The sequence below is a fragment of the Panthera leo genome, chromosome E1, assembly GCF_018350215.1.
Source record: "Panthera leo isolate Ple1 chromosome E1, P.leo_Ple1_pat1.1, whole genome shotgun sequence".
NCBI classification, from domain to species: domain Eukaryota; kingdom Metazoa; phylum Chordata; class Mammalia; order Carnivora; family Felidae; genus Panthera; species Panthera leo.
Window position 1 is genome coordinate 27,384,776 of NC_056692.1, and position 18,022 is coordinate 27,402,797.

At 36.0% G+C, this 18,022-nt stretch overlaps 1 protein-coding gene across 1 annotated transcript in view; it reads right to left on the reverse strand.

The window, feature by feature from the left end:
* GDPD1 (glycerophosphodiester phosphodiesterase domain containing 1) overlaps nt 1-18,022 on the reverse strand; it is a 50,069-nt gene that overhangs the window by 25,950 nt on the left and 6,097 nt on the right. Inside the window, exon 2 of the mRNA XM_042916790.1 lies at nt 10,984-11,026. Coding sequence (XP_042772724.1) covers nt 10,984-11,026 — 43 coding nt within the window. The remainder of the gene's footprint in view (nt 1-10,983; nt 11,027-18,022) is intronic.

An 18,022-nucleotide genomic window follows, 5' to 3' on the forward strand; every position in this document is an offset into this window, starting at 1 on the left:
CTCATATACTGTCAAATGATTTTCAACAAGGGTACAAAAGACAATTCAATGAGGAAAGGGTAGTCTTTTCAACAAATGGTGCTGGGAAAATTGGATATCCACATGTAAAAGAATGAAGTTGGATCCTTACCTAACACCACATTGAAAAATGAACTCAAAATTGATCAAAGACCTAACCATAACTCCTAAGAAGAAAAAAACCTTTAGAAGACAACATACAGGAAAAGCTTTACCACACTGGATTTGGCAATAATTTCTTGGCTGTGACAACAAAAGCACAGGAAACAAAAGAACAACAACAACAAAAAAGACAAACTGTACTTCATCAAAATTAAAAATTTTTGTGTACCGAGGATGGTATCAACAAAGTACAAAGGTAGCCCACAGAATGAGAGAAAATATGTGCAAATCATCTACCTGATAAAGGATTAATATCTACAGTATATAAAGAACTCCTTAAAAAAACCTCAACAACAAGAAAATAACCCAATTCAAAAATGAGGAAAGGAACTGAATAGATATTTCTATAAAGAAGACATGCCAATAAGCACATGGAACGAAGATAAACATCACTAATCATTAGGGAAATCCAGTCAAAACCACAATCAGAGGGGCACCTGTCTGGCTCCACGGGAAGAGTATGTGATTCTTGATCTCGTGGTCATAAGTTCAAGCCCCATGTTGGGTTAGAGATTACTTAAACTTTAAAAAAGAAAAAAAAATCCCACTATTTCACACACTTTTGGAAGGAAGGAAGGAAGGAAGGAAGGAAGGAAGGAAGGAAGGGAGGAAGGAAGGGAGGAAGAAGGGAAGGGAAAAAGAAAAAAAAAAGTATTGGCCAGAATGTGGAAAAATTGGAACGCTTGTATACTGTTGGTGGGAATATAAAATGGCAGTTCCTCAAGACAACTAAACACAGATTTACCATATGATCCAGCAATTTCACTTCTGAATACACAAAGAAAAAACTGAAAGCAGGTACCCGAAATATTTATACAACCATGTTCATAGAAGCATTGTTCATAATAGTGAAAATTAGGAACAACTTAATTGTCTATCAGCTGATGAATGGATAAACAAAATGTGATATACCTACAAAGAAATATTATTCAGCCTTTAAAAATGAAGGGAATTCTGGGTAGCCTGGCTGGCTCAGTCGGTAGAGCATGAACTCTTGATCTTGGGGCTTGAGGTTTATGTTGCATGAAGAGATTATTTAAAAATAAAAAAAAAAAATCTTAAAAATAGGAAGGAATTCTGATATATGCCACAACATGAGTGAATCTTTAAGGTACTATGCAAGGTGAAAAAAGCCAAAAATAAAAATACAAATATTCAATGATTCCACTTATATAAAGGTACTTAGAATAGTCAAATTAATAGAAATAGAAAGTAGAATGGTAATTACCAGGGCCTGGGGGGAGAAGGTAAGGGAGTTATTAATTGAATGGGTCCAGAGTTTTGATATGGAAAGATGAAAAAGTTCTGGAGATTAACAGTGGTGATGGTTGCATAGTAATGTGAAGATTAAATGATACTGAACTGTACACTTAATTAAATGGTAAGTTTTATGTTGCGTATATTTTATCATGATAAAATAAAATTTTAAAAATTGGGGAAAAAAGAAAAATTGAAAGGATCAGATCAGACAATCTCTAAGTTTCCTTTCACATCTAAGATCCTATCACTTTTATAAAGGGTATATCACAGTGGTTAAGAGCACAAACACTGAGCAAAAACAGGGTAATTATGTGAGGTGATGGATGTGTTAATTAACTTGATTGTAAGAATCCCTTCACAATATATATACATATCAAATCATCACACTGTATATTTTTTTGATGTTTATTTTTGAGGGAGAGAGCAGGGGAGGGGCAGAAAGAGAGGGAGACACAGAATCTGAAGCAGGCTCCAGGCTCTGAGCTGTCAGCACAGACCCCGAACGGCTCGAACTCACAAACTGGGAGATCATGACCTGAGCTGAAGTCAGACGCTTAACCAACTGAGCCACTCAGGCACAGTGGTTAAATACCTTAAATATATTATTTGTCAATTATACCTCAATAAAGTGGGGGGGGGGGGCGGGAAGTATAGACACTGGAGTCTGTGTTCAAATACGGGGTCTGCCACTTACTTGGGCAAGTTATTTAGCTTCTTTATGCTTCAGTTTCCTTGTTCCCAAAGCCGTGATGACACTATCAGCTCTCTGTACCTCCTTACAACGTACCTTACCTTCCAAGCAGCCCCACACTCTTTAAATACTCCCTTTGCCTGGAATGCCTGGGTGGCTCAGTCGGTTAAGCATCTGACTCTTGGGTTTTGACTCGGTCATGATCTCATGATTCATGGTTCACATCTGGCTCTGCACTGACAGCGCAGAAGCTGCTTGTGATTCTCTCTGTGTCTCTCGCTGTCCATCCCCCATGCTCACTCTCTCTCTCTCAAAAATAAGTAAATAAACAACAAAAAAGAATACTCCCTTTGCCTGAAATGCCTTTTGCAGAAAGACAATATACAATAAAATAATAGACACAAACTTGAACAGGCACTTCACAGCTGAGGATTTCCAAATGGCCAGTAAGTGTATGAATAGATGTCCAAAATCAAATGTCAAACAGGGAAATGTAAATTAAAACCAAAATGAGATAGCATTACATATCCACTAGAATGGCTAAAATTAAACAGCCTGACAATAAATTAGCAAGACAGTGGAGCACTGGAATCCTCATGTATTGCTGGTGTGAATATAAATTGGTACAATCACTTTGGAAGGTATAAATATAGACCACCATGTGATCCTGCAATTCCACTTCTGCTAAGTATATATCTGAGAGGGATGAATGCATTTGGCTATTAAAAAACAGATAACATTACTTCACACATCATGGGTGAATCTTACAGATATAAACTGAAAAAAGAAAAACCTGACACAAAAGTATAAATACTGTATGATTACATTTATGTTTTCAGGAACTAGCAAAATCAATTTATCATAAAATAATAGAAATATAGAATAACAGAAATTGAATAATGGCTATCTAGGGGCAACAAGTTGGACAAGTGTCCAACAAGTGTGGACTGGGAAAGGTCACAAGGACACCTTTAAGGGTGCTATAAATGTTCTGTATCTTTATCTGGGTGGTGGTTACAAAGGTACATACATACTAAAATTCACTGGGCCAGGGCCTCCTTGGTGGCTCAGTCGGTTAAGCATCCAACTTGGGCTCAGGTCGTGATCTCACGGTTCGTGAGTTCAAGCCCCATGTCAGGCTCTGTGCTGTTAGATCAGAGCCTAGAGCCTGCTTCGGATTCTGTCTCCCTCTCTCTCTGACCCTCCTCTGCTTGCTCTCTCTCTCTCAAAAATAAACATTAAAAAAAATTCATCAGACTATATACTTAGATTTTGCATTTTATGGGATGTATATTTTATACAACACAAAACAGTTTTTTAAATGTTTATTTATTCCTTTTTGAAAGAGGGAAAGAAAGAGAGAGAGCAGGGGAGGGCCAAAGAGAGAGGGAGACCAGAGACAGAGAATCCCAAGCAGGCCCTGTCCTTTAGCCCAGAGCCCAATATGGGGCTCCAACTCATGAACTGTGAAATCATAACCTAGATCTAGTTTACTACTGTATTCCTAGTGCCCGGACACAAGACCTTGCACAGCTGGTACTCTGTAAGTTACTTGTTAAAAAACCTCTGAATGTGTAAAATGCCCACATAGCACTTTATGCACTAATCATCGCGGGTGACACTTCAAGATGAAGAAAAAGTAAACATGGGTGAAACAGGGAGAAAGTTCTAGAAACACTTTTTTAAAATTCAAGAATGGAAAGAGTAGAGCTGTGGTGAGCAGAGGAGGTGAGAAGACACAAAAGTAGATAAATTATGTTTGTGCAATATATTCCCATGCACTTAAACCACAAATACCAGTGGTTCATAAGAGGTCAGGTCTCTACAACTGTATATTAAATTCCTAGAGGAAAGGCCTATGTCTGTTACATATTTTCTAATGTTCACGATGTAGGGCATATTGTAGGTATCCAACGCATTTCTTTCTTCTTTTTTTTTTGATAGAGAGAGAGAGACAGTATGAGTGGTGTAAGGGCAGAGAGAGAGCAAGACATAGAATCTGAAGCAGGCTCCAGGCTGCCAGATGTCAGCACAGAGTGCACCCGACACAGGGTTCAAACTCACAAACCACGAGATCATGACCTGAGCTGAAAGTGGACACTTAATGGACTGAGCCACCAAGGCACCCCATTTCTTAATTTTTTTTAAATGTGTGTTAATTCACTTGGTTAAAAAAGAAAGAATGAGGGACACCTAGTTGGCTCAGTCAGTTGAGCGTTGGACTCCTAGTTTTGGCTCACGTCATGATCTGTAGGTTCAGGAGTTTGAGCCCTGCATTGGGCTCTGTGCTGACATCACGGAGCCTGCTTGGGGTACTCTCCCTCTCTGCCCCTGCTCCACTCATGCTCTCTCAAAATAAATGAAAGAAAGAAAGAAAGAAAGAAAGAAAGAAAGAAAGAAAGAAAGAAAAGAAAAGAAAGAATGAAGTCATGGTAAGTGGAATCCAGTGGGACCTAGATTAGAAGATTAAGATCCTTGGCCATCCCAGATCTAATGATTCTAAAATTATGTAGCTGCCAAAATTTGCCTTTGGAGTCAACCACTTACCCATTTTCTCTGACTTCACTTACCTCTGATGATCCACTCCAATTAGGATCCCATTCCCAATTCCCATCCTAGGGGCGCCTGGGTGGCTCAGTTTGTTAAGCATCCGACATTTGATTTCAGCTCAGGTCATGATCTCATGGTTTCTGGGTTTGAGCCCTGCATCGGCCTCTGGGCTGACAGCCTGCAGAGCCTGCTTGAGATTCTCTCTCCCTCCCTCTCTGCTCCTGATTGTATGCACGTGCTCTCTCTCTCTCTCAAAATAAATAAATAAACTTAAAAAAAAAAACAACAACAACACCAATTCCCATCCCAAAGGCCACTTGATGCCTTATGCCAAAATCTCATACTGCTCCCCTACTCCTCCCTAATTAACACTCCTTTTCAGTGTCCTAATTACTACTAGTTGTTAGGAGAAAAACAAACCTGGCTCCTTAATGTAATTCTTACTAAGATGTAAATAATTACCTTTATGTGTCCTCTTCTAAAGGATATCCACCTTTAAAAGAGAATATTTGTTTGTCAACTGTGTTTGCTAGAACCACAAATGGATAAAAATAAAATCCAAAAAGAAATAAGCAAACAAAAACAGATTTTAGGTTCATAGAATTACTTTTCTGTATTTTTAAATTTCTTTAAATGTTGTTGTTATTGTGTTCAGTTTTTTTAAAAAAGAATAAAAAATGTAGAAACTGTAAGCAATATATACAGCCAGCAAACAGTTTTGAAATAAAACCCCAAAATCCTTTATATAACTAAAAAAAATTGCTACTACTAATTTTTGGGCTTGTACATATCTTCCTTTCTTTTTCTTTTCTTTTGTTATTTTTTTCTGAGTATGTGAAGGGAGAGTAAGAGCAGAGACTATATTTTCCTGTATTAAAAAAAAATTATACCTTCTACCTAAGAAATCTAAGTATTAAGCTTGCCATTAGCTGAAATGTTGGCTATTTTTAGAAATGTTTAGGAATTCGTATAAAAAATATTTTCCACTTATTGTATGCTTATCTCTTATTAATAAGCTAATAAAAATTCAGAGCAATAGTAAGTGCATCCAGGACAATTTGTAAATTATCCTAATAAAATTATCCCAAATTTGATACAGAAATAGCTAGAAAATAGCAAGAAAAAGGAAATTTTTTTTATTACTTTGGCCTTCAAAATTTTCCATAAATAACAATATGCATCTACTTCAATTGAAGCACTAGATATTTTATAGCTGAATTTCTTTCTTTTTATAATATAGCTGAATTTCTAACAAGCTGATTACAAACATAGAAAAAAGGAAGCCAAGGCTTCAATACTACCAGAAAAAGAAATAAAAACTCTAGCTCTAAAAGATATGAAATTACTTGAAATTCCAGAGAAACAATACATAACAACTTAAAACAGACCCTATATTAAGGAATTTATTTGAATCTCTTTAATTCCTCACAACATTGGGGTTTATTATTATTTCCATTTCATAGATGAGAAATTAGTACTGTATTAATTAGATATTCTGAAAAACATAGCATGAGAACCAGGTCACTGATTAATTACTTTGACTGCCTGCCAACTTACACTTCCAGCTATTGCTAAAACAATTTGTTTCTTACTTTTACCATTCATGTTAATACCATGGGAATCAAATTGTCCCGTGGGTATTTACAAAGGCGGCCTGGTTTAATAACCTAGTTTTATTACCTCTTAGGAGCCAGATTTTATATACTCAAGGGCTTAGTAAATGTGTGTGTGTGTGTGTGTGTGTGTGTGTGTGTGTGTGTGTGTATTACAGTTCCTTAGTTTTTGGTTCTATGCTTATTATGGATGGGGTTCTGTCTCCTTCATCTGTCTTCTGTTAATATTCTGCTTTGTTCTTAAGTTCCCCATTCCATGTATCATTTGGTAAGCAACTGGTAAGTCTATTAGCACCAGAACTAGGTGTTAGGGACTGAGAGATCAATATGGAAGGATTCTTGCTACCAAAGGAATCACAGAGGAGCTATATTCATAACCTAAGGTGTTTGTGAAAGCATTTTATAAACCACATTACAGGACGTTTTGTAAATTGTGAGATGCAAAAAATAAAGACAGAAAGAAAAAGCAAGCAAGCAAGCAAGGAAGCAATTGTGAGATGCAATTATTTCTTTGTCAGTCCTAATTACTTCTTTAGCCCCACTATAATGAATTAATTTTCCATACATTCTTAAAGGTCCTTTCAGTTTCCTAGACATATCTTGTCTGCATAGCCTCACATCTTAATCTGAAATATTGCACATTTTTTCCGCTTTCTTTCTTTCTTTCTTTCTTTCTTTCTTTTCTTTCTTTCTTCTTTTTTTCCTTCTTTCTTTCTTTCTTTCTTCCTTCCTTTCTTTTTTTTTTTTTTTTTTTTTTGACTAATCTCTGCACCCAATGTGGGGCTCAAACTCACAGCCAGAGATCAAGAGTTGCATGCTCTACCAACTAAGCCAGCCAGGCACCCAAACACTTCACATTTTAAAAATAGCTTCTTCCTTTGTACCAAATGATAACTCTTCTAGTCCTGGTATCTTTTCAATTTTCTGGTGAATCTTAACCAGGCTTCCCCGACCAACTATTTATATTTTCTTTAATATCTTCTTCTCTTCACTTCTGTGTCATAATATATATGCTCTGTAAAGTGTATGTCTACACATGCACATAAATAAGATCTAAATTTTAGCTGTTCATTATATTTTTACTATCTCTCTCTCAACCACTTATCCTATCAAAGATATACCGTACTTAAGCACAGTATCTATCTTTTGCTGGTTATATATTATAACTCCTTTTAAATATACTGTACCTTGAAAATAGTATGTTTACATGATTTTTTCTTGCTGCTCATGAAGCAGCTATTAAAAAAAAAAACAACAACTCCTAGCAGTTAAGAACTAATAGAATATTAGTTAAGGAACTAACAGAATATTTCTAAATGAAAACAAAAGTATTGATTGATAGCAAGAGCACTGATACATACATAAGATAAAACAAAACACAAAAACCACTACCAACAACAAATCTTAAAAAGAGGTTAAAATTAAGCTTATTGGGGAAAAGACAGTCTCTTCAACAAATGGTGCAGAAAAAGTGGACAGCTACATGCAAAAGAATGAAACTGGGCCACTTTATTACATCATACACAAAAAATAAAGTCAAAATGGATTAAAGACTAAATGTGAGGCCTGAAACCATAAAACTAGGAGAAAAACCTAGGCAATAATATTTTTGACATTAGCCTTAGAAACATTTTTTCTAGATATGTCTCCTCATACAAGAGAAACATGAGCAAAATTAATCTATTGGGACTACACCAAAATAAAGAGCTTCTGCACAGCTAAGTAAATAATCAACGAATCTAAAAGGCAACCTACTGAATGGGAGAAGATTTGCAAGTGTCATATCCAATAAAGGGTTAGTATCCAAAATATGTAAAATATGATGCAACTCAACACCCCCAAACCCAAATAATGCAATTTAAAAATGGGCAGAAAAGGGGCACCTGGATGGCTCAGTCGGTTAAGCATACAACTTTGGCTCAGGTCATGATCTCGTGGTTCACGAGTTCGAGCCTCAGATAAGGCTCTCTGCTGTCAGTGCGGAGTCCACTTCAGATTCTCTATTTCCCTCTCTCTCTGCCCATCGCTCACTCATGCTCTGTCTCTCTCTCCCAAAAATAAATAAAACATTTTTTAAAAAACGAGCAGAAGATATGAAAAGACATTTCTCCAAAGGAGACATACAGATAGCCAAGAGACCCACGAAAAGATGCTCAACATCACTCATCATCAGGGAAATGCAAATAAAAACTACAATGAGATATCACCTCACACCTGTCAGAAGACAAGTCACACAAGAAATGGGGTACCTGGGTGGTTCAGTGGATTGAGCATAAGACTCTTGGTTTCAACTCAAGTCATGATCCCAGGGTCGTGGGATTAAGCCCTGCATCAGGCTGCATGCTGAGTGTGGAGCCTGATTAAGATTCTCTCTCTCTCTCTCTCTCTCTCTCTCTCTCTCTCTCAGGCTGCATGCTGAGTGTGGAGCCTGATTAAGATTCTCTCTCTCTCTCTCTCTCTCTCTCACTGCTTCTGCCCCTCTTCTCCACTTGCTCTCTCTCTCTAAAATAAAAAAACAAAACAAAACAAAAACCCCACAAGAAACAAGTATTGGCAAAGATGTAGAGAAAAAGCAACCATTGTGCACTGTGGGTAGGAATGCAAATTGGCACAGCCACTGTGGAAAACAATATGGAGGTTCCTTAAAAAGTTAAAAATTACAAATAAAATTACCATATGATCCTGTAATTCCACTACTGGATATTTACCCAAATAAAATGGGTAATTCAAAAAGATATATGCACTCCTATGTTTATTACAGCATTATTCACAATAGCCAAGATATAGAAGCTACCCAAATGTCCATCAACAGATGACTGAATAAAGATGTGATACACACACACACACACAACACACACACAACACACACACACACACACACACACACACACACACACACAGTGGAATATTACTCAGCCGTAAAAAATATTGAGATCTTGCCACTTACAACATGGATGGACCTAGAGAGTATAATACTAAGTGAAATAAGTCAGACAGAGAAAGACAAATACCATATGATTTCACTCATATGTGGAATTTAAGAAATAAGACAAATGAACAAAGAAAATAAAAAGACAAACAACAACTAAACATAGTAAATGTAATGTTGTATCTATCAAGTAAAAACCACCTAAATCAGACATTCTTTGAACATCAAAAAACTTACCAGACGATCACAGTCTTCAAAGATAAAATTATTTACATTCCATCTTTATAAATAACTTATTATACAAATACAGTATCCTTAGGAATAGTTTATTCTAACCAAGTATTTTAATGTTATAAATAAGGGTGGTTGGTAAAAATTTAACCAAAAATATGGAGAAAAACTTACAAAACAATATACTTTAAACATAAAGAATGCTTAGAATCACTCAAAGTTATAAGCATTTATCCCCCAGATATTATATATATCACTACATCCCAGGCATCAAATATTTGATAAATCATAGTATATTGGGTACATACCCAATATGCATCTCAGTGTAAACTGTACAAATAAAGTGATTCGTTGATTTTTTTTAACTTAGAGTAATTTAAATGAGTCTGGAAAGGTTTTTCCACAGACAGGAGGAAAGTTTTTGCATTTTTAGAGATGTAAGAGAATTTGGGGATTATAGCCAAATGCACTGTATTGTAGAACAGGAAGAATAAACAATGACAAACACAGGAAGACAGGATTTAGATGAAATAGAATATGGAAAACCAGTACATTTGGACCTGATAACAGGAAAAATAAACTCTAAGGTGTTTTTTGTTATTTTTATTTTTAAGTAATCTCTATGCCTAAAGTGGGGCTCAAATTTACAGCCCCAAGATAAAAAGTCACATGCTCTACTGACTGAGTCAGCCAGCCACATCTACATTTTAAGGTGTCTTTGAATGATGACAAACAGAAACAGAACAAAAACTTAAGCCAAATTCTCCTGACTTCTTAGCCCCATTTGTATGCATAAACATGGCTGAATAAATATATAAGAAAATGTTTTTCTTACTAAATATGGAAAGGTAATGTCTTCCATGGGGTTTAACTTTTCATATTCCCTGCCTTGTTTTCCAGAGAAAATAAAACAGTGTTTTCACCATTACCATAGACTGATGATGATCATTTACTCTAAGACAAAGAACAAGGTATCAATCAGCTTTCATTCCTGTCTCTCCTGCTGCTTCTCTGTGAGGTGCCCTAAAAGAGATCTATGTGAAATATGAATAATTGAAACACTGAAAAAAGTTTATCTTATTCAGAAAAATAAGATCAGCACTCATAAAGCTTCAAACAAGAAAGACCAGATTATAGGTTCAGGTCTGTAGAAGAATTACAGGGTAGACACATAACCCTATTCATAAGCAGCAATCAGTGTTAACAGTTGTTTCATTTTCTCCTTTTCTCTTTCTCTCCAAGACTAATTAGCATTACACACAGTATGTTCCTTGTTACAAATGTCTTCTTTCAGCTTTAGAACTATAGTATCTTTTGATTACCCACAACTCTGATCTAGTTTTTCAGTTATGCAGAAGCCAAACACTCTTTGTAACACTTCAGACTAGCTAAATTAAAAAAAAAAAAAAAAGCAATTTTAATAAAATAGAAACAACTGTCACAAGTGGATGCTATGTGTATACTATCTTCACTTTGTGAATCTTTATCATAAAGATAAACTGTAAAAGAATACCTTTTTATATACTTACTGCTGAAAGGCTGCCATTGTATTCTCCAAATTTTCTCCAGCACCTGTGAAAACATTCCATTTAAACTTCATTTACTTAGCTAATTTGAACTTTTTATTTTTCTAGAAATTCACTTTAATAAGATACATCTAGTGAATCTTGATGTCTATATACTATGAAGACATCATAAGTGTTTGAAAGAATGTAATGGTATTTTGATTTTTTTTTTTTTTTTTTGGCTGCACCAGGACGAATGAAAGATTAAAACAAAGCCACAGCAACACAGAAAGGTTAGAAGAACCTAAACATGATTTTTAAGCTACAATATCTTGACAGAAGAGGACTCGGTACATATACACCTCCTCAGAAAGGGTTAAACTATCTCTCCTCTGCACGCGCATACTTTATTACGCATTTCTCTAATAAAGACATTTATTATACTACAGCATAAATTATTAACCTGGCTCCTCCTTTTCCTCAGAATTAACTGAAAAGAAGTGACTGGTTTAATCACCCTGGCTGAAGGCAGTATAGGGTAGTAGTTGAGGGTGGAGTTAGGATCTTTGTTCTCAAATTATTTGATATTTGCATGACCTTGGTAAAAGCTACATAACCTCTCAGTGGCTGAGCTTCTTTATAAAAATGAGGGGCGCCTGGCTGGCTTAGTCAGTGGAGCATTGACTCTTGATCTCAGCGTTGTGTGTTTGAGCCCCACATTGGGGGTAGAGATTACTTAAAAAAATATATAATTAAAAGATTTTTTTTTAATTAAGTAAATTTACCCTCAACGTGGGGCTCAAACTCAAGACCTAGATCAAGACTCACATGCTCTACTGACTGAGCCAGCCAGGTGCAGCCTCCCTTGCCGCACCCCCTCCTGCCAAATAAAATCTTAAAAAAAAAAAAAAAGAATGAGGTTAATGATGGCACCTGTCTCATAGGATTGCTGTAATTAAATGAATTAACACTGTCAAGTGCCTATGTCAACAATTTTAAAACATGATAGTTTTCCCCTTTTTAATATCTCTGAAGCTAGGGTGATTTTACAATGGATGGTATGTACTAGTTTATTTGACAAGATTTTTTCTTAGCAGCACATTAAAAATGTGCACTTTATAACTAATGGCATTAGGTTCAATGAAATACAGTAAAACCCTGGTTTGCAAGCATAATTCATTCGGGAAACATGCTTATAATCCAAAACACTCATATGTCAAAGTAAATTTCAAAGACCACTAGCTCAATTGTGACATTCAGTGTCATGTACTACTCGTATTGCAAGACATTGCTCATTTATCAAACTAAAATTTATTATAAATGTTTGCTTGTCTTGCAGAACACTTGCAGAACAAGTTGCTCACAATCCAAGATTTTACTATAGTGAAAATTCAGTAAAAGTAAAGGATCACTGCTATTATTATTACTAGTAATTAGTGCTTGGTGAATGTCCATTGACTAATGAATGAATAGTATTGCAATAACAAAAAGGACACAGTATATTATATATACTAGGCAAAATCAATTAACATAACATGCTAGCCACAAGTTTTAAAATATTTTAAAACTAAAAGATTTCAGTATTACTAATTAATGGAATGCACAGGTCAAATACTTAGGAAATATTTTTCCAAATACTTCAGAAAACAATTTCTTCTTAACAAAAAGAAACACTTCAAGTTTAGGGTACTGTTCAAGTATTACCATTAACATGTTTTACATACAATACCGTCTGGACATATTTGTTTTTTATTTTTATTTTTTTTATTAAAAAAATTTTTTTTTAACGTTTATTTATTTTTGAGACAGAGAAAGACAGAGCATGAACGGGGGAGGGTCAGAGAGAGGGAGACACAGAATCCGAAACAGGCCCCAGGCTCCGAGCTGTCAGCACAGAGCCCGACGCGGGGCTCGAACTCACGGACCGTGAGATCATGACCTGAGCCAAAGTCGGCCGCTTAACCGACTGAGCCACCCAGGCGCCCCGACATATTTGTGACAATATTAAAATATTCTTCTTCTTTTATACTGCTAGATTGTATTTTTATGACAACCTAACTAATAATCAATGGAAACACAAGGTATGAAGAAATGAATATATTAACCTAATGTTCTAAAGCTCCATAGTTTAGCAGAGAGAAAAGAATATCCATATGAAAAAAGCTACTTTGATTTTAGGTTCTCTTAGTTACTAGAGTTGATGCAGATGAAGTAAATAGGAAGATTATAGGTTTTTTTTCAAAAGTAAGTGCTCTTTTGGGGTGCCTGAGTGGCTCAGCTGGTTAAGCAACGGACTTGTGGTCATGATCTCATGGTCTGTGGGTTTCAGCCTTGTACTGGGCTCTGTGCTAACAGCAAGATGCCTGCTTGAGATTCTGTCTTTCCCTCTCTCTCTGCCCCTCCTCACTCGTGCACACAAGCTCTCTCTTTCTCAAAATAAATAAACTTAAAAAAAAAAAAGTAAGTGCTCTATTGAGGTTAAATGACTTTTATTTTCTTTCATAGATTAAATGACTTTTAAAAATCTAGCTGGTGTGGGGCGCCTGGGTGGCTCAGTCAGTTAAGCGTCTGACTTCAGCTCAGGTCATGATCTCACAGTTTGTGAGTTTGAGCCCCATGTCAGGGTCTGTGCCGACAGCTCAGAGCCTGGATCCTGCTTCGGATTCTGTGTCTCCCTCTCTCTGCCTCTCCTAGCTTGTGCTCTATGTCTCTCTCTCTCTCAAAAATAAACATTGAAAAATAAATAAAAAATAAAAATCTAGCTGGTGTTTGTTTTAAAAACTATAGAAATATGTTATATTTGGATAATCAATATTCAAGAACAAAGCACTCTAGAATATGACCAAAAAAGACAAGAGTGCTCTAAAATGGTTATTAGTAGGTTAAATAAGTTAAACTACTGACTGCTTTTTGCGCCAAAAAGGAATTTAAAAGGATACAGAAGCCAGTTTGAAAAAGTTCTCATTGGACAAACCAGGGACAATGTTATCACCAAAATAATGACAATAATCATCAAATAAAGCAGAATATGTTGAACCCACTCCCAAAAAAGAAAGAAAACATTGAGCCCATTTTACTAAGTACACTGAAAGTCTGATGAAGAATGGGATACACACGTAGTTTCAAAGAACCTCCCTACAAAAATACTTATCCATTACAAAGAAAAAAGGAGTAATTTCAAATGGAAAAGTTTGGCAGACACCAGCTTCCCTCTTCATCAAGAGATCGAAGTAAATAAATATCATTAGCCTTCAAGCTGACTTCTTGTGTCTTTCCATTTTCTTTGCTTTTTGGCACAATAAAGCAGTTGGTAGTTTAACTTAACAAATCAAATAGCAGTTATCTCCAGGTGGCTGGAATACAAGTGATTTCTTTTCTAATATGCATTCTTTTATATCTTACAATCCCTCTACAATGAAAATGCATTACTTTTAAAATAGTTGGGAGAATCAAAATCTTAAGCACATGGCATATATGCTGAAACCTGGAAAATTCTCTTCACCACAGCCTCCCAATATTTCTTAACCTTAATACCAGAATGAATTCAATTCTCAACTCCTTCATGAAGTAGTACTTTCTTACCACTTCAGATTACAATGATTCTTTTTACAGTCCAGAGTTACTGCCTTAAACTGTTCCCAACCATTTCAGTCTCAGGATTCTTTTACTGAGTACCTCAAAGAGCTTTTAATTATGTGGATTATATCCATTAATAATTACATATTAGAAATTGAATATTAAAAAATTGTTTAAACTTTTTTTAAAAAAAGTAATCTCTATGACCAAAATGCGGCTCAAACTCACGACTCTGAGATCAAGTCACATACTCTACCGACTGAGTCAGCAAGGGGCCCACACTATAAAATTTTTAAATTTGTTTACCTGAAATAACAATAAATCCATTACATGTTAACAAAACATTTTTTTGTTAACATAACATTTTATGAAAATGAACTCTCTTCCAAAAAAAAATGTAATGATAAGAGTGACATTGTTTTACATTTTTGCAAATCTCTTTAATGCCTGGCTTTATAGATGGCAGATCCTCATATCTGCTTCATACATGTATATCAACCTTCACCCAGATAGGCAGTTGGAAAAGAAATACTTTTTTTTTCTTTTTTTTTTAAATTTTTTTTACATTTATTTATTTTTGAGAAACAGAGTGAGACAAAGCATGAGCGGGGGAGGGGCAGAGAGAGGAGACAGAGAATCTGAAGCAGGCTCCAGGCTCTAAGCGGTCAGCACAGAGCCTGACGCGGGGCTCGAACCCACAAACTGTGAGATCATGACCTGAGCCGAAGTCAGACGCTCAACCAAGTGAGCCACCCAGGCACCCCAAGAAATATTCTTTTTTGATACTGCACCAAAATTTAACAAGTGGTAGTTTCTTAAAAGTTAGTTGCAATATGGAATCTGAACCATATGAATGACGTTTTCATACTCTATTACATGAAAATCCATTGGTCCATCTTGAACTTTGAATGGATCTTTCACCCATGCATACTTTTATACCATGCATTGGTCTTTTGGAAAATACGAATTTACTGAATCATGCTGCTCTTCTAAATGTTCACATGTTTTATTATACAATAGGTTTTAATTTTTTTTAATGTTTATTTATTTTTGAGAGAAAGAGACAGAGCACTAGTGTGAGAGGGGCAGAGAGAGAGGGAAACACAGAATCCGAAGTAGGCTCCAGGCTCTGAGCTGTCAGCACAGAGCCCTATGTGGGACTCGAACTCACAAACCGTTGAGATCATGACCTGAGCCAAAGTCAGACACTCAACCCAACTGAGCCACCAGGGCACCCCTATACAACAGATTTTAAAGACACATTTGTTAAAACTCATCTCATCAGGAAAATCTTTAAGAAAGCTATGAAGCTTGCAGTGGAGGATACAAGTTCTCTAAATTTCTAATTTTTGCTTGAAAACTCAAATGTAATCATTGGCACTGCCTTCAGACAAGGCAGCTAGCTTATTTTTTTTTCTAATGACAGACTCATTTTATAATTTTCAAGAACACATCTGCCAAATACTCAAGTCTGAATAACCAGTTTTAGTTTTTCAAGGCTAATTCAGCTCAAAATTCAAATGATTGCACAAGTAAGTGCTTTTCCTCAAGACAACCACCATCATACTTTGATATGCAACAAAAGTGTTTTGTGTGTGTACTTCCAATTTGTCACACAAAATATTAAAAGTTATGTGTACTTGAGGTGCCTGGCTGGCTCAGTTGGTACAGCATGTGACTCTTGATCTCAGGGTCATGAGTGCAAGCCCCACACTGGATGTAGAGTTACTTAAAATAAAATTAAATTTAAAAAAAAGATATTTGCTTAAAAAAAAGTCATGTGTACTCAAGGGTTGAAATTTAATAACATAATTTTTATTAATGCATGAAAGATATTAAGTGAAGTTGCTTTTAAAAAAAAAACTGTGAGTCATTGTATTTGGGTGATGGGTTCGTGGAGTCTTAATATGTTTGTATGTTTGACTTGAAATTATCTTTTGGTTTGGGGTTGGGAAAAAATAGGATAGCGATTCGGTACTCTGAAATACATTTTCCCACAGTTAATTTTTACTAATATTTACATTCAAAGTCTGCATGTTTGTCTTTTATGTCTGCTTTCCATATTAATTTTAATTGTAATTCACTAAAACCTAACAGTTTGAGCATGAAAACATTGTTACTTACGATCTTTGAATTTGTAAGTTTCTGAAATAGCTAGAACTAAATAAAATATTGAAAAGTCCATCAAGATATTAATAATTCGTAGAAGCTATCTATACACGGTGCTTAGCACTTTACATATTATTTCATTAAAACTCCACAACCAGAAAAAAATTGGATATGGTCATATAGCCAACAAGGGGAACTACAATTCAAACATAAGCCATGATTTCAGATCCCATCCTTTTTACCACTATGTGGCAGCTTCTATGCTGCCATTCATAGAACACCTTTATTTCAGTTTTACAGATAAGTTGTTCATATTGATCCTTACTCCCATATTCTTCTATTTGGTATTTGTTTGTAAAGCTTGAAGATAAATTCCACAGTGATAATACCCACCAATTACTTGTTAGATTCATATGGTGAAAGCCTGGAAGAGTAACTAAGGGACTAATTAAAAAGCATGCCATTCCTCTCCAAGGAATTATTTGGTGGTAGCTCTTCTTTCATGAAATTTTTGAATTCCTTTTGTTTCCAGTTAGCATATCATTTATGGAAGCACACTTGCCAGTAATTTTTCTTTTCCTTCAACAATCAGTTTAAACAATGCCTGGTTTGTGGGGTGCCTGGGTGGTTCAGTCAGTTAAGTGACCAACTTGGGCTCAGGTCATGATCTCATGGTTCGTGAGTTCGAGTCTCACGTCGGAGATTGGAGCCTGCTTTGGATTGTGTCTCTCCCTCTTTCCGCCCTCTGCGCTTGCGCTCTCTCTCTCTCTAAGTAGCTAAATGTTAAAAAAAATTACAGGGTGCCTGGGTTGCTCATTTGGTTAAGCGTCAAACTTCAGCTCAGGTCATGATCTTGCGGTTCATGGGTTCCAGCTCCATGTTGGGCTCTGTGCTGACAGCTCAGAGCCTGGAGCCTGTTCCAGATTCTGTCTCCCTCTCTCTCTGCCCCTCTCCCACTCTCTCTCTTTCTCTCTCAAAAATAAGTGAACATTAAAAAAAAGTAAAAAAAAAAAAAATCTGACCAGCTCAGGTCATGATCTCACAGTTCGTGAGTTTGAGTCCCACATCAAACTCTCTGTTGTCAGCACGGAGCCCACCTCCAGATCCTCTATCTCCCTCTCTCTCTGCCCCTTTTCCCCTCTCTCTCTCACTCTCTCTCCCTTTAAAAAAAGAATAAACATTAAAAATAAAGGAAATAGCATTCTGCAGTTGCACCCTGAAACATGTTTCATATCAGGATATCAGTTCTTTCTCTTCACCTCTTGTTCCCTCATTCCCTTGTCCCTATTTCCAGGGAATCTTCTTCACCTTTCAATGAGGTGTTTTTTTGTTTTGTTTTTGTTTTTTGAAGTTTATTTTTTTAGTAATCTACACCCAA